Genomic DNA, 24,355 nt, shown 5'->3' on the forward strand with positions numbered 1-24,355 from the left:
TGCTCTCACTAAGTGAAGTTAGATCACTCTGGGCCCCAACGTTTCATGTATGATTGTCAAGGATATCTCTTATCATGACGTATACAATTTTGAACTAGAACATCCTACAAATGCACAAGAAATACATACAATGCTATTATAAATTATATGTGGTTCTCGTAGGTTATCAGTATAGGAAAAAGAAGGTTGAATACTTTAGCAATATTCCTACAAATTATAGTTACTTGTTAAAGTAATCGAACTCCCAAGAAAATTCATTGCTATTCTTCTCAAAGAACAGAAAAAAAGTATAAAAAAAACATAATGTAAGAAAAAAAAAACAAGTTAGACAACTACAGCATGTTGCGTGGGATGGATAAAAATGCGTGTTTGGAACGTTACCTAGTTTCGAGTGAAGCCTTGTGGGTAGCAGAAGTTTTATATTCAGATCAAGTCCAGAGAATTTCTTTACCAAATACAGGCTTCCACCGTTCACATGTTCAGCTTCTCTTTTTGCCGCCCCTTCAAACATTGACTCAAGTGTAGTACTGGTTCCAGAAACTAGCAGCTCAACACTTCGACATGAAATAAGATTTTTATCAGAATGGAAACGCGCATTTCTTTACTTCTGTTTTGAATTACTTACATGGATTTTAGTAGCTCCTTCCAAACAGTTAATAGTTGATCCAAACAGACATGTCTCTCAAATTTGTTGAATTAATTTTGATAGGCGAATAACTTTTCTACGCGACTTGATCATAAATCGGTTGTCAATTACCATTTAATCTGCGAATGTATTGCTAATTAATTGAAAAAAAAAAAATCTGACATTACTGGCCAGTCACTTGCTGGAAACTAAGAAACTCCCATCCACTGTTTGCTTTAAAGTGGGAGTTGTCATCTTCCATCGCAGTCTTCTACTTCGTTTTCTTTCCACCATGCATTTCATCACGTTCCTTAGAAGGCATTTTATTCTCAAACTGTGTTCTTATCAATTTGTTTTTATATCTTCTTGATATACGAGGTTCGTACCAAAAATACGTGTCGTTTACATTTAAACCCAGTCAAGACCAATATTTGTGCGAGACCTTTCTGTTTCCTTTTCACCGTCACATCCGTTCATCTCCACACCCTATTGCAATGTTTGTACCTCACTATCAATAAAAGCTGGGAAGTCATCTGTCGAGTACGTTTAAGACACAGAAAAATGCCACTTCTCAGGGGACCTTTGAACTGAAAAAGCTTTCCTTGAAATGAGTTATTTGGTTGTGAAAAGAACAGAGGTCACTGGGAAATAGTCCTTGAAAGCAGACCGAATGAGGACCTACTTCAATATTATGATACTGTAAAAAGCATTCTTCATATCCTGGAGACCATCTTTTCATCCAGCTGTGAACTGATCTTGATATCTTCAAATGGAAGGTTTGATAAGCTCATGAGTCATGATATTTACTCAAATCTGGTTGGTGTGTGCGTATTTGGCAAAACTCTATGAAGAACTAGAACCCTCGTACATAGTGTGAACAGTTCGTGCCTGTAAAAGTAGGCATAGGTTGTGAGGGCATGTTTATACATGAAGAACAAAACACCCTGCTTGTCGTAGTCTAACACATAACTGGTGACCAGTATTCGATATTCTGAAATATTATGTATATTCCACATGTTGCACTTTCTCTGCATTGATTATGATGGTACCCAAGGCAACAACGTACCTATATCGCGTACGTCTTGAATATGAATGTTTCGAGGAACACAATGTGGACTTCCAGATGGCCCACATACTCTACAGATCTCAATCCGATTGAGTACCTATGGTATTCCATAAAAAATCACATGCAGTCTCCCGAGATTGTTCCCCACATCCTTCTTGGCATTGAAGGTCGCAACTTAGTTCGCCATACCAACAGACGGCTACTGACACCTCGTATCCTTGCCAAATTGGATGGAATGCAAAAGGTGAATTCACATGCTATTAGGTAGCTGGCCATAATTCACTGACCAGTCGGTGTATATTTCTTCGTGAAAAAACAATCTAAATTAAACCGTGATACAAATGTGAAACCAAAAAATGGATAGCCAGAAGTGTTCAAGTGCTCTAAGAAAGAAGACATCTATATATCGTCGCATGAGAACCAGAGGAACGTAACTCCAAAAATGTGGTATTCGTTTTCTTCATGTTTGGACATAATTTTGAAAGTTTCACTCGGTGTAAATTGAACGTAACGCCATCTGTTGTCCTTGTCGATCATCTGTTGTAATGTAGCTGAATTACCATCTTATTAAAAACACATCTCTCTAAGAAAATAATATTTTTGTCCTCTCGCCTGTAAACCTACGAAAATTGAGTTACGTTCTTCTGGTTCTCATGCGACGATATTATCTATCTATTAAAATGCTTGAATAGCACCTAAGAGCGACTGAGCTCCAACCTATAACTTCGGCTTTGAAATCTGTCATTTACGGTTATGTGTGATTTCACGTTTAACAGAGACAAACATAACATTTTGAGTATGTGTACTTTAAATAAATTAGTTAAATACATCTTTTTCATAAAGTTTATGTTCTAAAATTATTGTTCAAAACCTTTGTATTTTAATAAGCCTTCTCTAAAACCAATGCACGTGAACTGTGCTTCCATCTTCCGAGTTCTTTTAAACTATATGTTGTGGACGTTTATATGTTTGTGGCCAATTTTTTCGACAATGAGATCTCGGAAACTACAGGCTCCAGAAAGATGACGTTTTCACTGATCGATTGGAAATTTTGCTTAGATTGTCCAGTTCTAATTGGATGTTTAAAAAATGCATGGCCATTATTTCTTTATTACATTTTAAGGGTACACTGGAAGCGTTGAAATTAAGAAAAAAATCTAAAACAATATATCCTATGTATTATACATTTCAACACCACATTGATGTATATAGGGGTTGCATATGTCTCAGGCGTTTGCTTCATGGCCAAATAACAATGAAAAAGGAAGGATAACCATTTCTCCAGTGTAAGAAGAATCTTTATTTTTGCAGTGTTATACCCAATGAACACCATATATAACTACCATTATAATTAATTGTGTACGTAATGTATTTGCTTATTACTGTACATACTGGATGCAAAAAGAAAGAAAACATTGGTCATACATGAATTAGAAACTCCAACCGGAAGTAGGCTCAAATCTTGCAAACGGTGCGAGATATTGAGAAAAAAATAATCGATAAAATCTCCTCTTTATGATACGCCTTACCGATATATATATTTATGAAGACGTCTTTCACTTGTGTCTGTAAAAGGACATGTACAGATGTTGTGAGGAATGAGAAGGATATTTATGATCATATGCGAATGATGCGCTGTGTAGAGAGCGCAGGTTCAGCTAGTCTAGATATTAAAATACTAGAAAGGTTTATATGTTTTTCGACGTTTATATGTTTGTGTCCAATCTTTCGACAATGAGTTCTCGGGGACCATAGGCTCTAGAGAGATGCCATTTTCACTGATCGATTGGAAATTTTGTGTAGGTTGTTTAGTTCGAATTGAATATTAAGAAAAACATGGCTGTTATTTCTTTATTACATTTTTAAGGGTACACTGGAAGTGTTGAAATTTGAAAAAGTAAAGAATCATATCTTACGAGTTATACATTACAACAAAACAAAGTTGTATACAGGGGTTGGACATTCATCAGGCGTTTGTTTCATGGCCAAATGATAATGAAAGACGAAGGATAACCATTTTCCCAGTCTAAGATAAATCTTTATTGTTTGGAGTGTTTTGCCCAATGAAAACAATATATCACTGGCATTATAATTAATTGTGTATGTAATGTATTTGCTTATTACATACTGCATGCAAGAAGAAAAAAAAAGACTGATCATACAGGAATTAGAAAGTCGAAATGGAAGTAGGCTCAAATTTGTAAATAGGGATGGGGACGAGCGGGTTCGAGCGAGTTTTCATTGAAACCCGACTCAACTCGAAACAGACACCTTTGAGCTCGACTCGAGAACTCGCCTGGAAAAATTTCCTCCGTGTTTCGAGTCGAGTCGAGCCAAAACATGCCAAATCGATCCAAATGCTCTGAGCAGTTTCAAGTACTTTCTTCAAGTGTCCTACATAGACAATATAATTATTATCAATGATATTACTACTACTATAACAATATTATTATTATTATTATTATTATTATTATTATTATTATTATTATTATTATAACAACAACACCGTGTATAAACATGAAAGATAGGTGTTTTGTATCTGAATACTAAAAACTAGTTGACTGCTGACCTTGGTAGTCGTGAAGTCTAGGAGGCAAGGATATCGTTCACGAGGTTCTGGGTTTGAATTCCGGAGGAGCAAGTAAGCAGGCTCGAACCAAAAATCGTTAAAAGTTAGAGGCCACCGGCCACACATGTTCAAAACAGCTTGGTCCGGGTTTAGAGTTCTCAACATCTCGAGCGGCTCGGCTCACAGCTCATTCCCTATCGAGCCGAACCAACAGCTCACCCACCCAAACTGACACGAGCCGAAACAAACCAAGCTGATGGCTCTCCCCAACCGAGCCGGCTCGAGACGATGGCTCACCTGAACCGAGTCGGTGCCTCATTTCAACCAAGCCGGCTCGAGCTGTTCGCTCAGTTGAACCGACCTAAGCCGGTTAACATCCCTACACGAGTTGGGCTTCTGCTTCGGCTCAAAACTTTGACCGTACAGGTCTCAGCCTTCGTGGTGAGAACTACAGTATATACTTATGTTAGTCCTCACGACATTTGAGGCTGCCTCGTTATAAAAATCCATTGTTGTCTTGTTAATTGAGACGAGGCTAGATGCGAGCAATGTCTCACCTCGTGAGCAACACTAAAAATATTCCACATTACTGCTTACATTTCTCATAGCTTTCGCTTTTCAGTCTAATCACGATATGATTTCAAAACGAGTTAAGACGAGCTAAACTAACGAGCCATTTTTCAACCTCGACTCGACTCGAAACTCGACCTCAAAACAGTGACTCGGCTCGGAACTGGACTCGAAAAAAATACCTTTGAGTCGACTCGTGCCCATCCCTATTTGCAAACGGTGCGAGATATTGAAAAAAATAATCGAAAAATCTCCCCTTTATGATACCCCTTGCCAATTGTTATCAAGACGTCTTTCACTTATGTCTGTAAAGGAACATGTACAGATGTGAGGAATGACAAGGAGATTCATGGTCATATGTGAATGATACGCTGTGTAGAGAATGCAGGTTCAGCTAGTATAATAATTAAATGTTAAAAAAACGCATTTATTTATTTTTTTTTATTATTCGTGTGTGTATGTGAAAGAGAACTTAACACATCTACCAAGATTATAAAACACATGAAAAAATTGCCACACATAAGTGAGTTCTTCTTCTTTTTATTATTATATAATATCACTGGGTCAATACACACTTCTATAAGTGTAGTGAGTCCAATATTTTGTACTGTTTCGCAAGTTGGCAGTATTCTTATTTTTTAAAAATATTTTTTTTTCTTTTTAATCTTCAGTATCCCTGCTTGTGGAGGCTCTTCGAAAATGTCAGGGGTTAAGAAAGGAAATAAAGGGAATTATTCAGAATAAGGACAATTTCCATATCATCTGTCATTGGAAGCTGTCACAGCAATGCTGTTTACATGGAAATAATGCCATCTTTTTACTGTAAGTAAGTTGAACTTACAACTATATCTTACATCTGAGGGATAATATGAAATTGAAATTAAACCCTCAATTTAATGTGCCACACTTATGTTCTGTAGATTGTAAGCTGTAAACTACCTCACATAGGTAAAATAAATATCAGTGAAGCTTAGGCAACTCTTCATTGTTCTTTCGTGAAGCAAACTGTTAGCGCGTGTGGTTTCAAGCTTATTTCCGGTGGAGACGAAAAATGCTCAATGCTGGCGTAGTATCGTAAGACAATTGGGAAGCAACTCAAATTAACAGCTAGTAAACTTTGGTCCAGAAGGACAGAAATAAAGGAACTGGGGATGATACGTTGACTACACATTATTTTACAACAATATTTTCAGGTAATCATAGCCAGTAGTGCTATTCAGCCGGTTCGCACCGGTTCACTAGAACCGGATGTTAAAAATATTTCGAGTTCGCAGAACCGTTTGTTATACCAAGTCATAAACTCATACACACAGGCAGTTGGAAGAGAAAGCTTCTTGGATTCAAATTTTTTACAGCCAAAAACAAGTGACCTACTTAAAGATTTTGCTTTGCTCTGTACACATCAGAAAATTACTGTCGGAGAGGAGGAATGATATATTTTATTTTACCTTTGCTCTTAGAAATTCTTATAGCTATAGGGTTAAACACGTGATCTCTCAGAATAAGGTACAAGCGTTTATTCCTAATATAATGAGAACCGAGGTTATATGAGTGATGTGATGAGGGTTATTTATATTTTAAACGCATACGTACCATTATCGTCAATTGACGATCCATTGCTAGATAAAGGTCTTTCCAACACTTTGTGACAGTCATCTATCTTGGACAATTCCTTTTTCAATATATTCGCAGTGCAACATAACTTCCTCATGCCACCTTGTATTAGGATGCTGTGTATGTCTCTATTTGTCCCTTGTGGTGTCCAGTAAAAAAATGGTTTTGTCTACCTTGTAAGATTTGTTTCCTAAGATAATTATATCTATCTACCTATCCATCTACTAGCTCTTTTGTATATATATATATATATATATATATATATATATATATATATATATATATATATATATATATATATATATATACAAGAGAGCTAGTATATATATATATATATATATATATATATATATATATATATAGGTAGATAGATAGATAGATATGTATGTGTGTGTGTGTGTGTGTGTGTGTGCAGAACCGGAAATTAGAATAGCACCACTGATCCTAGCCCTTCTTGTGTTGCAATGTTAGAAAGAAGTGTATGTTTAAATTATTTTATGTTTTTCAGTGGTGCCCACCCCCCTATGTCTATGACGCACCCTCCCAATTGTCTATCCGTAGGTGTTCTTCCATGAAAAAAAAATCTTCTTTTCGATTAATTTTACCCCCCCCTCATCAAACATATTTATATAGATTTTAACCCCCCCAAATATTTCAATGACGCCGTTTGCGTCATAGCCCCCCCTTGTGGGCACCCCTGTGTTTTTGCTAATTAAAATCTGAGTTACACTATTCTAATAGTTGTCATAAAATTATCTTAAAACTGCAACGTAATTTAAAACCCTTCAATGTTAGATTCTAATGTTGTGTTGTTGCAACTGTCATGATCTGCCACGAATAGCTTGAGCATAACGTAAATGCCATTAAGGTATACACTTTCTGTTTTATTTGAAACAGAAGGTAATGCGATCTGGTATACGAGATCTTATGACCAAATATTTGCATATTTGAAAAAAAAATAGTTTTTTTTTATCGATTTAGTTTTTGTATTCCTAAAAGTAACACACACACAAAAAAAGATTAATCTCCTGCATCCAGATAAGCAAACGGAGATGTTGTTTCAAGGCAAATAGAACGGAAATATACAAGTTAATTTTCTAAAAACAATACTAGCGAAGCAGTTACCGCGAACATTTACACTCTTCTCTTTCACAGCGTCAGTCCTGGTAATTGTAGCCAGCGAAGTCGTTTCTGGGATTTCAACTAATCTCGCTTGTTATCCTAGTTTTTAACTCTGCCTTCATTTCCTGGGCTTTCAGGACGATACCTTCGATTTTCGAAATCACTGCAAAACTTTCAACCAATTCTCTCTTTCTCTCTCTCTGTTTCTCTGTCGCTCTCTCTCTCTGTGTGTGCATGTGTGTGTTCCATTAATCGATTCTTCTATTTCCTTTTTAAAATGGTTATCGCAAGATCAAAGTAATAAATAATGTGCTGAACATTGCAAAATCTATTGATATACATTTTATTGTACGGAGATTAAAGAAAAAAAAGAGTACGACACAGGATTTTTGACACTTGTGAAATTTAAAAGAATATCACAAGGTATTTCATTCGTAAAAAGTTACTAAATGTAGGAGCAACATACGAGGAGTGTTTGAAAAGAAAGTGCCGTCAGCGTCAGCACTCCGTTTGCGATTCACAGCAGTATGCTTGAGCAAGAGCGAGAAACATTCGGAGGAACAATTGCATCATATTCGCTCAGCACATAAACAAAGTATGAGGCGCTCCCATTTATCGTTCAGTCTTGTTAAAGCGCGCAACGTTGATACCCAGAGATGTCTACGAAAGCTGAATGACAGTGTTCCTCTCCATAGAGTGGCTGTTTCCAAAGTTGCTATTCAACGTTGCTGATTACAGCTTCTTTTCCATCCAGTTTATTCTCTAGAAAAGCTGATGCAATGATTTCACCGAGTTTCATCATCAGACGATTGTCACGCTACTTTAGACTTAGAATATATCGAGTGTGTAATATAATTTGAACTATCATAGGAAATTTATTTTCCATAAAAGGTTAAATTTCTGAGCGAAAATACTATTATGCTTCGTTAATAGGTGACACAAGAATCGTCGGTATAGCTATGCAAACCAGACAGCAAAATAGTAACATCAACATGGCTGACGACGTTTGAGTTTTGAAGATGGAAAGATGGCTATTATGTGGTACTGGAAGTTTGAGAATGAAATTAATGAAATGCAATTTTTGAGTTTTCGTACGTCCCACAGTTATGCCGGTTAGGCTAAAGGAGAAGGTGATGATGAGAAATGAGTGAAATGGTGGAATGGAAAAAGTGGGAAGAAACGGGAGAACCCCAAGGAAACCCACGCACACGGTGTTTGCCCACCACTAAGTTCACTTGGCGTGGGCAAGGATCGAACCATGAACCCCAAGCACCAGAGGTGAACGCTCTGCCACTGAGGCACCGCGGTCCCAAGTTTGAGAATATTGTTGCGGTTCAGGGACAATGGAGACTTGAGTATGGGACCACCCACATTCAAGGGTAACAATTACACGTCTACGAGACAAATTCGAGTTTTATATAACACTGTGTGATGTGAAGAAAGGCTAATTAGTGTGATCTCGTATAGTTGCAAGTGCTGAATAGTGTCGCCCAGGAGTCCTCGTCTCTTCTCGACTCGTAAATTTTTGTAGAAGCCTCGTCTCGTCTTTCTCGTTTCGTCTCGACTGTTGGCAAACTTATTGTCTCGTTTCGAAAATGTCTCCTCTCCTCCCGTAAATGTGTATACAGTAGGCTTCAATACACTCATAATTGTTACTGTAGGCTGAAGTAACAATTTTCTATATAGCCTTATATGGTTTAAGGACAGGCCGGATAACAAAAAAAGTCGGAGAGGTCGGAGTTTTATAATTGTTCATCGTCCCACCCATACCATTAAAAACATACTTTTTACATCAAAACCCGCTTTTATTTTTATTTTTGACCTCTTAGTACAGACCAATACTTTATAAATATTTATCTATTGTACTATATATTTAAAAAAAATATTGAAAAAGGAAGTTCAAGAATAAAAATAGTATGTATATTTTAAAATAATTTTAATGCCTAAGATAATTACTGGAAACATGAAATACTGTAAACCAGGGTTCTCATCTTTTCACTGGCGTACTATCATAATTTGTACTACCACCCAGCAGCGTCTCGCGTACCACAAATTGAGAAGACATGATCTACATTGTACGTACATGCAATTTTAAAGTGAGCAAAATATTAACATTGATGAATGATTACAAATATGTGAAAAGATGAGCCTAAAAGAGTCAAAACTTACAGTTTCCAATTTTTGAGAATGTTCTTGATAGATGACTGCTCCTTGGCAGAGTCACATTTTTATGAAAGCGTTATAAATCGAGTAGATCAATAAAAATAAATATTCCTCATTTTATGACGGAGTTTCTCTCGCTCCTTTTTTTGAAACTGGGCCGGATAGTTGCGAACCGGAGATTGGCCGGATACTGGTAAATTGTTCACCTCTGGTGCTTGGGGTCTCGGGTTACACCAGAGATGAACAATCTACTACTGAGCCACCGCGGCCCCTTGGAGAAATCAAGATAGGTGAAATAAGAACAAATTGACTAAGAACCAAAGAAATCGATACGTTAAATTTGCTCTACACTGCTGCTATTTCTCTACTACGAAACCGATCGATTTTTCAAACATATTCTCATAGGCAAGGAAAATTAAATATTGTATGGCAACCAACATATCCTATCAATATTTTAGTGAAGTCATACATGGCTAGTCGACCTTCATGTAGTGATACCATATTTTCCAATGTGAAAAACGGGAGAATTTTGAACAAATACTCTTTCTGACTATTTTTTCTGCCCTAGATACAATATTACATAGTACTCTCTATTAGTTATGTGTTTTAAGTTACATAAACATAACAATTCAACAGCGTTGTTATGCAATTTACTTATGTTGTCTGTTCATTGAACATTTAATCCAATTCTGTTTGTGAACCTGCATTGACAACTCAGGTATAGTTATAACAAATGTTCGGAACATATAACAAATATACAGATATGTTTTATTATTATTATTTATTCAACTTGTCCTTGGACCAAGCATGAACAGTTATGTATTGAATTTGATTGAATTATTTTGAATATTTTCCGATCTTATAAAATGCATCGCAAAGATTAAATGTATTTTGTAAGATGCATGCTGTCAGTTGGCTCTTTTAAACTCACCTTAAGGATTTGAATCAATCTTTGAAAGAAGAGTAATCAATCCAGAATGAAAACGATTTTTGTCTAATACTAAAATCAATAATATTTCAACAAGTTTTGTAAAAAGTATGTTGAAGAATTGTCACTAATCCTAAATTTATTTTCTGTGGATTCTAAATGAATTCTAAATGGACAATCTCTTAAAGTTACACAATCCGAAATAAAAGTACCAAGCTTTCTCTTTTCAACAGCATATCTTTAACTGGATCTAAAACTACCGACACATTGTATCCCACATGAAAGAAAGCTGTTCGAAAAATGTTCCACAGAACGCTTTCTCTTTTACGAAGCTTTGCGTCGAGATTACGATAAAGTTCCAACACTGGAGTTTCGTTGCCAAGTTTTTCCCTTCCCAAAACTTTTTTTTTTTTTAAGCATAGCCTGAGCAAACTGTCTCGCATTAATTTAAGTCTTCGTGGTAAATGTCCTGGAAGCTCACTGCATTCCTCTTCATATGTAACACAAGCCAGTGTTTGTTTTCGGGCAATAAAAGAAACCGAGATCAAACTGACAGTGAATAGTGATGAAAATCTTTACGAAACGGGTGAATCATATTCGCAACAATAACAGCGAACTTTATTTCTTTTTACAATGTATAAACATCTCGGCACTGAAGAAAAATATTAGAAGAGTTTGTATTTTAGATGTACAATCCGCGGCAAAAAAACCTGCAACATGAGCATATAAGTTTATTGTGAAATGACGAAGTCTTTTGCTCCAAAATAAGTGTGCACGGGAGGAGGCGGAGGTTTATCCTGGCGTGATTCGTTTCACTTAGACGTTATGTTCATTCCCTGTGCTGTTAGGCGTAGTTTCACAATAAACTTACATCCTCATGTTGCAGGTTTTTTGCCGCGGATTGTACCACAGACAGTATCTTCAAATAACTTAGTAATGCATGCTTCAATTTTACTCGCAAATACAGTTCAACAGGACAATTAACCCACCTTGTTTGCTAAAAGGTACGGAGATAATGAAAAACAAAACACATGTACATACGTTATACTACATTACTACAACATACTACATTATAAGTTAATAAATCTATTGAAAGCAATTCGACCTAGAACACGTGCAAAGCACTTAAAAATGTATTAATATGCTCGAAAGTGGTTATTTTTCTGATTCAAAACTTACAGCATAAATTTTACTTTCTAACGAGACTGCGCTGCTCTTTGTAGTATATATGTGAAAAAAGAAACGTCCAAGAAAATTGATAACCTCTTTCAGTATGTCTTAAGCCAGTATTTTTAGCCCTTTGAATGCAGTAATGTGTATACACTGTAGCGTGAAACTTGTGGATAAATTTATGCTTGACATAAAACACCTACACATACATTATACAATGCTATCGAATTTATTATTTTATTTTAATGTTGGGAGTTAGTCTACGGCTAGTCGATTCGTTCACAAGGCATTTTTATGACTCATGCTTACGTTAAGAATACGCTGACCACGTATTTAAATGTGGATGCCTAATTGCAATGTGCTGCAAACGCGAAAACAATAAAAACGCGCAAAATACGTCGGCTCGAGCGTATTTCGTGCGTTTCGGAACAACAGACCACCTGCTGTTTCGGAATCAGTAAAAGATGTCTAAAGGAAGGGAAAAAAAGAAAGATGTGTTGCCAGGCAAGGGGATTTTAGCAAGAAACAGCTGCTTAGAAGATGCTTTGTGCAGAGTATTGGAACTCTGCTATTATAAAGTATGTGCGTGTATAACAAAAGAAAATTCAGAAAAATACAACGGAATTTAAAAAAAAAAATACCTAATCACAGACAAATCTATGTAACACAATAGAAAAAAGACCTGGAAACCATGACTGGTCTACAGTATGATTTATAATTCTGGCGAAAGTAAAATTACCGAGTAGCCACCTAGGTTGTGTTCGCTGCGTGGAATAATGCATGGGAAAAGCATCCTTGTATAGCCACAGTCTTAACCAAAAGTCTTCTCCTGAAAATTTCATTGCATATTATCCATAACAATAAAATACTGTTAAGAAACTACTGGTTTTATTTATATTCCCTGGAGCAAATTAGTGAAATAAAACTAAGCAGAAAAGAGAAGAAGAAGAAAACAAATAATTCAATTTACATTTCTGAATTTTCTTTTGCTTTATGATCCACCAGATTGATTACAGTGGTATTGCTTGCTTGTAATCATCACATAGAGCATACATTAGCATATTGAAATATATAATCTATATTATAAAATTGAAAGTGACTATGTTTATGACTCTTAATCTCTTGAACCGCCCACCCGATCTCGATCAAATTTTCCACGTAGATGCAGTTCTAGCCCGGGAGTGTTTTTAGCTATTTACTTTGACGGTACAACTTAGGAGAGGGGGAGGAGGGAGACATAGAAAAAATAAGTAAAACTTAATAACTCTTGAACCACCAGACCGAGCTTGACCAAATTTTCAATGTAGATGAGGCTTGGGACTAGGATGATTTTTAACATTTCACTTTGACGGAGCAACTTAGGGAGAGGGGGTGGAGGAAGAAATATACAAAAATCAATAAATATAAAAATAAAACCGATTATGTTCGTGAATTAATTACTTTTGAACCATCCGATCGATCTCAATCAAATTTTCAACATATATGAAGTTCAAACCTGGGAAGTTTTTTTTTTATCATTCCATTTTGACAGTAGATCTTAGGGGAGGGGAGGAGAAGGGGGAAATATATGAAAATGAATAAAACTTAATAACTCTTGAACCACCAGACCGATATCGATCAAACTTTCAACATAGATAAGGTTCGGACCTGGGATGTTTTCTTCATTTCACTTCTACAGTGCAACGAAGGGGAGGCGAAAGGGGGATATATATATATATATATATATATATATATATATATATATATATATATATATATATATATATATATATATATCAAAAAAGTAAAAATAAAAGTGATTGTTTTTGTGACTTTATCACGCTTAAACCACCCGACCGATCTAAAAAAATCAACATAGATGAGGTTCGGACCTGGGGTGTTTTTTTATCATATCACTTAAACGGTAGAACTTAGAGGAGGGGTGAGCCACAAAACCTATCTTGATCAAACTTTCAACATAGATAAGGTTCGGGCCTGGGATGTTTTCGTTATTTCACTTTTAGGGTGGAACCTAGGGGAGGGGGAGATATATGTAAAAAGAATAAAAATAAAAGTGACCGTCTTTGTGACTTCATTGCGCTTTAACCACAAGACCGATCTTAATCAAATTTTCAATATGGATGAAGGTCGGACCTGAGGTGATTTTTGTCATATCATTTTGATGGTAGATCTTAGGGGAGAGAGACGGGAGGGGAGATATATAAAAATAAGTAAAACTTAATAACTCTTGAACCACTAAACCGATCTCGATCAAATTTTCAACATAGAGGAGGTTCGGGACTGGGATGGTATTTATGTATTCACGATTGAACTTAGGGGAGGAGGTAGGGGGGAGATATAAAAAAAATAATAAAACTTAATATCTCTTGAACCACCGGACGGATCTCGATCAAATTTTCAACCTAGATGAAGTTCGAACATGAGATGATTTTTGTCTTATCATTTTGACGATGTAACTTAAAAGAGGGGAAAGACATTTAGAAATGATAAAAAATGACCAATATTAGCGTCGAATCTACAGTTTTTGAGGTCGCTGAGATGAACAGTGACACTTCTGATGCCATTTAAATCCAAATTCAGCCCCGCAAAAATTGTAGGAGGGGAGTGGGTGAGCAATATTAGTGTCGAATTCATACTTTTCGGGGTCGCTGAGATGAACAATGACACTTCCGATGCCGTGGCCCCCAACATGGGGAGAAGAGGGGATATATAAAAATCATCGAAAATGACCAATATCAAGGAGCGCTTTAGTAATAGTAAAAAGTGACTGACTAACGAGACATATTACTATTTTTTTCTTAATTTAACCCAGCAAAGCGGGTAATTGACGCTAGTATTTAATATAAAGTGGTTTCCAGAATATTTTTCCTGAAATTGCTGTATTACAAAACAATAATCCATATTATACAAACTGCAAATAAAAATATATATATTCAGTGCACACATTATTATTTCAGTGTGGGATGTGAACTCTCGTGTTCTCGTTCAACAGATCTTACCTTAGCTGAGTGTACCAGAAACCTGATGTAAATAAACCAGAGCATTCTTTCAATTTTAGAGAAAGTTGTTTCAAATACGAAGTATGGATAATGCTACAATCTTCTTTATTAGCTCCGATACATTTTCTTGTCGACACTGGATAATATTCCAATCCCTTAACATGTACCCAACTAATTTTCCTGCATATAATACATTCTCCCTGTTCTTTGTTGAGGAAAGCCTTCTACCCGGATTTATTTGGAATTTTCATCGATATCAGCTGTCAGAGAAAGATTTTCTGCGAACAATGAGCATCTATTTCAGGAATTTACTCGGCTCTGTAAATCTTTTATATTTTTGTGGGGAGATGTCTCTTCGTACGCAACTGCCATAATTACCTCAGGCGAGAGAGAAGCAAATCTGATTCAAACAGCAAATACGATCAATATTTGCAACACGTGTATTCTAGCCGTAAGTGATTGTAGTTGAAACGGTTCACGTTTTGGGACACTAATCAATTACATGTGCGTGGCAATTACAGAATATTATAAATGGAGATATACGACCAACAGTAAAGAAGAGTGATAAACTAGCATTCGTTATTTTTTTTAGAAGATTTAAAAGATATTTATCATATACTGATATGTTTGTATATACGGAATTGACCGTTTATTTTGATATAATATCTACATACTTGTAACTTTTTAACCTGTACATACAAAACACTGAAATTTCGCACAAAGGGTGACTTTGTTTGGCATGGACTTCACTACCACCAGTTTAACAGTGTTGCCAACCCAACACACACACACGCATATATATATATATATATATATATATATATATATATATATATATATATATATTGGTCAAGTTGGCCTACGTCAGGTTATTACACAATTTTAAATCTGCGTGCAAAACAAGAAATTTACTATATGCAATGCTGCAAACTAAAGACACTACAGGCTACAGTATCACAAACACCGAAGATCAATTAAAGTTAGAGGCTTCTACAACAGTAACTACTTAAGTACCTTAGTGTCAAATATTATGGTAATCCTAAGATGTATTTCCAATTTACAAGGAACTGAAAATTTGACTTTCTTCAAATGACTTCATTTCGAGAAAGTGTTTAGATAAGTATCACCTTCAATTACGGAGGTGGTTTTCAATAGACATAAAGACCATTATGGAATGAAATATTTACAACAATTTATTATCTCAAAACATTTTGGAGATATGAAGAAGAGGATTATGTTGCTTAAACTTATAACGAAATACTTTAGTTTGTATAATATTTACCTGTACCGTGGGCAAAAAGTGCTCATAAATATGTAATATACTTAGTAGAATGTTCATTTTAAATTAACAGAAAAGAAGAATGTTTTTAATATATGTAAGAGATTATTATGGGATAGTTGTGACTATGTACATGTTATGTGTTGACCTAGTCAAGTGAATTTATGTATTTCACGGTTTTAAAAGGAGAATATTTAAGACATAACAAGCAATAAAGGTGAGACTAATGATCTTTGAATATCTGAGTTGATTTTTGCATAAAGAAAAGTAATTATCGCTTCGTAACTTATATTTTACAAGACGGACCAGGTTGACGACGCTTTTCTATAGAGTCGTTATAAAAATTTGGTTTACCAAACCCGGGACTTTTGAAAATTCAGTTCCCGAAGAAGGAAAGTAGGGCTGAATTTACTTGGATATTACCATTTATGAATACGAATTTAACCGTATTACGAAGCGGTAAGATCATCATAAGAAAAATGGATAGTGAAATTGTGCAACAGGAATCAAATACCAGTAATCAAGGTGAAATTAGTGCAACACCAAGTTTGTCATCTGAGGATCGACTCTTGTTAGCTGTGCAGCGACAAATTATGCAAATGACGACCGAGATAAAACAAACCATGGAACAGAAGCTCAATGAATCTAACACAAACATGGAACAGAAGTTCTATGAAGCTAGCAAGACCATGGAACAGAAGTTAGACGAATCTAACCAAACCATGGAACAGAAGTTCTATGAAGCTAACCAGACCATGGAACAGAAGATAGAACTGAAATTTAACGAAGTTAGCCAGACTATGGAACAGAAGATAGAACTGAAATTCAACGAAGCTAGCAAGCAGTATGAAGAATTAAGTAGACGGATAGAACGGATAGAACTGAAATCAGACGATACGAAACAAACAATCGTCCAGGTGATGAACGACATATCCTCGCAGTTTGAAGAGAAATTAAAAAGGATAGCCGATGAGTGTCAAGAAAAGCACGATCATCAAAATCATGAAATCTGTGCTGTAAAAAAAGATTTAACGTTAATAGAATATTCCGTTAAACAGCAAAAGATCCAGTTGGCTACTATGCAGGAAGAAATTAAAACGTTACAGGCTAGAGACAACATTTATCGCAATAATCTGGGCAGTGATCGCTTCGAGTTTCCCCAATCACCGGATATAAATACGCCTTCGCCGGAATCTGAGGAGGATATTATATTAGAGGAAAATTGTCCGAAGATCACTGATGAACGAAATATTGATGGTATCATGACACAACACGACACGGATCGGAATTATCCTACCACAAGAACAAGGAGTGAGAAAAGAAAGGTAAAGTTAGGTGTCAAGATGAGCGAAATCAAAGCCATGAGTAAATTTAGTGGTAAGTGCAATGAAAATGCTAGTTCTTTCTTAGAGAAATTCCAAGACGAATGCAATATAATGTCTATCGACCGATCACAATACATGAAATTAATACCCCATGTATTACTCCCACCTTGTTCCTTATGGTTTAAGGCAATACGTGATCACATTAGTACATATGAGGAATTTAAAGCGGCATTGATCGCGAATTACGAAAATGGCTTTTTGCTGGCAAACAGAGATGCCACTCTTAGAAATCAACATTTCAATCCTCGATTGCACAAATCTATTGTAGAGTTTGTTGTAAATGTCTATAATGAATTAAAGGTTGTTAATCCCTTGCAATCGGAATCAAGAATAATTGCATCGATTCGCAATTTGCTTCCATTTAAATTACAGCAGATCTTATTTTCCACCCAGTGTATGAGTTTCAGTCATTTATTAATGCTTGTGCAATGCTACGAAACTCAATATCATGCTATGAATCTAACACAACCAGGAATGGGTAAAAATAAGAATACTTCAGATCATTTGGTCCCTGTTCGGAATTTGGATATCCGAAGTGTGAATAATACTGAACCGAACCTAAGACGAGTATACTCTAGCAATCAAAATGAACAAAATAGACAAGGCTATGTAGGGAATCCGCCTAACCTAATCAACCGAAGTAGACACAAAAATAATAGAAATACATGTCGGAATCCTAGAGATGCTACCAATCCTATGTATAGACATAATCATTGTTCACGAGATGGTACTTCGTATCAAAATTCAAATCACGATGAAAGACATGTACAACCTAATGTAGAACCTAATCACGATTGTGCGGTACAGTGCACTTTATTAGATTCATATGCCAGTGCGAATGTAACATGATTACCGTTAACGAAATTAGGTTAAACCCATGTTGGTTATAGATTCTTGTGAATTTTCGTTTTAAAGTTTGTGTTAATATTAATAATGAAAACGATTGTTATAAATATTTGAAATGCATCTAGTTAAAGAGTTAGTAGCACCCAACATTCTTGATCAAATAAATAAGAATGAAAAAGAATAATAATAATGAAAAATGTGTTTATGTAATAACAAAAGGGTGTCTTTTGTTTCTGTAAAATAAATTTATTTACTTCTATTTGATTATTCCAACGTAGGTTATGTTTAATTTTTATTCTTTCTTATTAATGTGAAGAATCATAATTCAATTTATAATTAGTTAAAGGCAAAGATTATTTATATTAGATTGATTTGTGTTTAATTGTCAAAGATTATGTTAAGAATAAGATCCATTCTATAAAATCAATTATTCAATAACTACCTTGAATAAAATTCTTCTTTAGTGCTACTATGTATACATTACAATTGCAACATCTAACTTATTTGTTATACAATGCGCCCTAAAAGAACAAATATTATTTGTCATATCACCGTTTGTAATAATGTTCGAAACTAGTAATCTTCATAATTTGTGTTTCACCCTCGTTAGTTATATTTATAAGCAACGATGTTTTTAATAATAAAGAATAAATAATAATGTAATAAAAGATAAATATTAATGAAATCAAAGATTTATTGTGAATGATAATAAATAATATTTTATATATATATGAGGGTTAACCAAAATGTAATGAAGATATATATACGAGGTGTGATCAAAATATAAAGAACATATGTAATGTACGAACATTAATGTAATCAGACCAGCGGTTCTTGAATATAAAAGCCAAGCCCACTCATGACTTTTATATTCAGTCCCTTTATCGGGCGACATTTTCTATAACGAAATACTTTAGTTTGTATAATATTTACCTGTACCGTGGGCAAAAAGTGCTCATAAATATGTAATATACTTAGTAGAATGTTCATTTTAAATTAACAGAAAAGAAGAATGTTTTTAATATATGTAAGAGATTATTATGGGATAGTTGTGACTATGTACATGTTATGTGTTGACCTAGTCAAGTGAATTTATGTATTTCACGGTTTTAAAAGGAGAATATTTAAGACATAACAAGCAATAAAGGTGAGACTAATGATCTTTGAATATCTGAGTTGATTTTTGCATAAAGAAAAGTAATTATCGCTTCGTAACTTATATTTTACAAGACGGACCAGGTTGACGACGCTTTTCTATAGAGTCGTTATAAACTGGCATATTAGTGGGAACTTTTTAAAACATGTTTTTATTTACTTTGCTTCTATGTAACAACAATTTTTGGTACATGTAATTTGTAAGCTTTCGAAAGCATAATTTTAAACAGTGTTATCAAATTTACCAGTATTTACTATATATCCAGAACGGTTTGAAATATCAATTTGCTGCAAACAGTATTATGATCTTTGCATCTATTGAAAGTTATCCATGTAATTAGATTATGTCCTTACCTAAGCATTTTTTAAAAATATTTTTGACAACAGCCACATTTTCAATCCCTTGTATCTTTGAGAACAGGTCTTCTCGGGCTAGCAGCCAGGTAAATACTGTTATATCTTGCGACGTTTCGAGGGCTGACATCGTCCTCATCTTCAGGCGAATATGAAATGAAATGAAATCTTTGAGTTTTACGTCCCACGGTTATGCCGGTTAGGCTAAAGGAGACGGTGATAATGAGTAATGAATGAAATGGTGGAATGAAGAAAGTGGGAGGAAACGGGAGAACCCCGAGAAAACCCACGCACACGGTGTTTGTCCACCACAAAGTTCACTTGGCGGGGGCTGGGATCGAACCCGGGACCCCAAGCAACAGAGGTGAACGCTCTACCACTGAGCCACCGCGGCCCCTCAGGCGAATATGATGGTGCAATTGAATGTATAGAATATATATACTCATTTATGTATGATTGGACTCTTCTGATTGGTGGTTGAAATGGCGGCTTCTGGTTGGTGCTTGAAATGGCGGGATATGATTGGTGTCCATGTTTTACTCAGTTGGAATCCTGTGTCTCTGTTAAGGTTCGTTTTTTCTTGTATGATTGCAACAGCTTCTTTCATCCTCCTGTCCCAAACTCTTGAGCATTTTGCTATTATTTCGGCATCTGTGAATAAAATCTTATGTTGCTGCTTGATGCTATGTTTAGCCAGTCCGGATTTTTCTGGTTGGTTTAGCCTGATGTAACTGTTGTGTTCTTTGCATCTGGTTTCAATGGTTCGTCCTGTTTGTCCAATATATGACTTACCACATTCACATGGAATGCGGTAAACTCCAGGAGTTCTGAGGCCCAGGTCGTCTTTGGTTGATCGTATTAAGTTCTTTATTTTTGCTGGAGGCTTGTGTATTGTCCTGATGTTGTACCTGGCAAATAGTCTGCTGAGCTTTCCAGATGTGTTCCCGGTGTATGGGAGGCAGATTGTGTTCTTCCGTTCTTCATTCACAGTTTCTTCTGCACTTTTGTCCTTGTTGTCAGTGTCCTTCGTTCTGGTCCTTTTCAGGGCCATATTTTATCTCGCATTGAGTATCCATTCTGTAGCATGGCGCTGCGAAGGTGATTACGTTCCTCTATTAAACAATCCTTGTCGGAGATGGAGAATGCTCTATGTGCTAAAGTGTTGAGAACTCCAAGTCGTTGAGCTTTGTGATGGAAACTGTTTGCGTTCAGATATAAATCTGTATGTGTTGGTTTCCTGTATACTCTATGGCCTAGGCTGCCATCCGGTCTTCTGTATATCATGATGTCAAGAAATGGTAGACGTCCATCTTGTTCAACTTCCATTGTGAATTTAATATTCGAATGCTGGTTATTGAGATGTTGCAGGAATTCCTGTAAGGAATTGCGTCCATGTGGCCAGATGGTGAAGGTGTCATCAACATATCTATAGAAATGTGTGGGTGCAAGTGGTGCTTTCTTCAGTGCTTCATGTTCAAAGTGCTCCATATAAAAATTGGCTACTGCAGGTGAGAGTGGAGAACCCATGGCGACGCCGTCTGTTTGCTCATAGTACTGACCACGGTATAGGAAGAAGGTTGAAGTGAGAACATGTTGAAAGAGATCCAATATCTCAGGCCGGAAGTGTTTCCCAAGAAGTAGTATTGTATCCTTGACCGGAACTCTGGTAAACAATGATACCACGTCAAAACTAACCATAAGATCTGTGGAAGAAATCTTCATTGTCTTCAGGCTCTTTACAAACTCTGTTGAGTTTTTCACATAGTGTTCACACTTGCCCACGTATGGTTGGAGTAATGTTGTAAGATACTTGGCCAAAGAGTTGGTTGGGCTTCCTATTGCACTGACAATTGGTCTCAGAGGTATCCCTGCTTTATATATTTTTGGTAAGCTATATAGTCTCGGAGGTATGCTGCAGTGTGGTGTAAGTTGTTTGCGTGTATCTTCATCCAGTCCCGACTTCTTTAGTAGTGAGGCTGTTCTTCTTTCTACTGCAGATGTTGGATCTCGTGACAAGGTGGTATATGCTGAATCTCGAAGTAACTGTGAAATCTTCTCTTGATACACATCTGTGGGAAGCACTACAGTGATGTTTCCTTTGTCAGCTGGTAGAATATCAGAACGAAGGACACTGACAACAAGGACAAAAGTGCAGAAGAAACTGTGAATGAAGAACGGAAGAACACAATCTGCCTCCCATACACCGGGAACACATCTGGAAAGCTCAGCAGACTATTTGCCAGGTACAACATCAGGACAATACACAAGCCTCCAGCAAAAATAAAGAACTTAATACGATCAACCAAAGACGACCTGGGCCTCAGAACTCCTGGAGTTTACCGCATTCCATGTGAATGTGGTAAGTCATATATTGGACAAACAGGACGAACCATTGAAACCAGATGCAAAGAACACAACAGTTACATCAGGCTAAACCAACCAGAAAAATCCGGACTGGCTGAACATAGCATCAAGCAGCAACATAAGATTTTATTCACAGATGCCGAAATAATAGCAAAATGCTCAAGAGTTTGGGACAGGAGGATAAAAGAAGCTGTTGCAATCATACAAGAAAAAACGAACCTTAACAGAGACACAGGATTCCAACTGAGTAAAACATGGACACCAATCATATCCCGCCATTTCAAGCACCAATCAGAAGCCGCTATTTCAATCACCAATCAGAAGAGTCCAATCATACATAAATGAGTATATATATTCCATACACTCCATTGCACCATCATATTCGCCTGAAGATGAGGACGATGTCAGCCCTCGAAACGTCGCAAGATATAACAGTATTTACCTGGCTGCTAGCCCGAGAAGACCTGTTCACAATACGTCGCCAGGAAAGCTTCAATAGATACCCTTGTATCTTTGTTACTATTCGTCCTAAATCCAACGTATCATGACCATTGTATTTGACTCTAAAATACTTTGAATGTGCATTGCCCTGACCGCATCACTTGCGTTGTTCGTACTACAGAGAGTACCAACATTTAGGTGTTTGTGATACTTCAGCGTTCTTAGATTGAAACATCGTATAACAAGTCTGATATTTTAAGTTTCCGTTTCAACATGTAGATTTTAAATGTGCAAAAATGTGGTGTAATGTCATTAAAAGTAAGTTCGGTTGGCAACACAGATAATCTGGTGGTAACACAGAGTAGTCAAACAATGTCCTCTTGCTGATATTTGCACGTTACAAAATTTCATAGCTTTTATGTATGTCAGTTTAAAAGTTACCAGGGTGCATTAAGATAAATGCTATGTGTGTAACTTCGCTATCAATACTTGTTCTGAAACTTATCAGTATACACTTTTACGCTCTTTAGCCTATAGGAAATGGATGGTTAGTAAATGGGAAATATTACGGAAACATTGGTGGATTGAGAGTGTGACACGAAACGGGGTAATCCCAAGAAAACCCACAGACGCAGTATTGTCTACCACAAAATCACATGGCACGGGATCGCACCAGGCACCCATTGCATATAAGGTGAGTACTTTACCACTATGCTCCTATACGTCAACTATCAATTGACACCCAGGTCAATAACATTAAAACAGATCTCCTCAATGAGAGACTATCCGGTTCTTGCCGTCAGCCAAATGAAGGGCCGCGCAGGTCAACTCCTGCCCTTACTTTTAACCACTTTAAAGAAGACACTACCAGCAGCGGATATCACTCAACTAACATACCTCCTGGAATTCTACAAAATTAAGATTGAACTATATAGAGCTCGACCGTATATACAGTGCTATCGATGCCAGAGACTTGGTCATACTCAGTCATCCTGTCATTCGAATGCAAGATGTCTTAAATGCGCCTGCAATCATGCTACCTACCAGTGCACTCGCACCACCCGAGATGAAACAGTGACTTTCGTAAATTGCGGAGGGGGCACTCAGTCAACTCTCCAAGATGCCCAACTATCTCCAAAATACTCACCAAACGATCTACTTTACAGAAAATTCCATGCAAAGAAGACTTTCCGTCATTACCACAAGACTCATCATCTGATCTATTGTCTAATTCTACCAGTAAACCTATCTCCGGTTCAACTTATGCCACGACGACCAGTTCCAGCACATCGTCACCGTCATCTTCAGAATCATCAGATGTTTCAAACTCTCTCTTCAAAGAACTACTAGAAATATTCAAAGAACTAAGACTATCGCAGTTTCTTCAAACTCTAAGGAGTAGACTTCCGCAAATACGAGCAGCAGAAGATTCTCTCACAAAAATTTATCTTATTTTTGATTTAATGACTGCTGTTTTCATCACCGATTAAAAAAAACAAACAATCTAAACCATGCATTCAGGACCACAACCTTTATGAGGGCTATTTCTTCCAGTGCTGATTGGCTACTTAGAGCACCAATCCTGACTAGGTAGGCCTACTCTCATTTAACTCACCCAATCGTGCTACTCCACTGAATCCTTCTGTTTTAAAAATCGGTCATCGTCAAGGACCTTGTCATGCTCTACATGAGTCGGCCTCGGTCT

General features: G+C 36.4%; 2 protein-coding genes across 2 annotated transcripts in view; both read right to left on the bottom strand.

Moving 5' to 3' along the window:
- The window catches only part of Pka-C1 (Protein kinase, cAMP-dependent, catalytic subunit 1), a 561,997-nt gene that overhangs the window by 470,538 nt on the left and 67,104 nt on the right, over nucleotides 1–24,355 (bottom strand). The window lies entirely within an intron of this gene.
- Nucleotides 20,887–24,355, bottom strand: part of LOC145687168 (uncharacterized) — a 185,487-nt gene continuing 182,018 nt past the window's right edge. The window contains exon 2 of the mRNA XM_081760631.1: nucleotides 20,887–22,006. Coding sequence (XP_081616757.1) covers nucleotides 20,887–22,006 — 1,120 coding nt within the window. The remainder of the gene's footprint in view (nucleotides 22,007–24,355) is intronic.

Source organism: Thermobia domestica, chromosome 6 (genome assembly GCF_964235325.1).
Source record: "Thermobia domestica chromosome 6, izTheDome1.hap1.1, whole genome shotgun sequence".
Classification (NCBI taxonomy): domain Eukaryota; kingdom Metazoa; phylum Arthropoda; class Insecta; order Zygentoma; family Lepismatidae; genus Thermobia; species Thermobia domestica.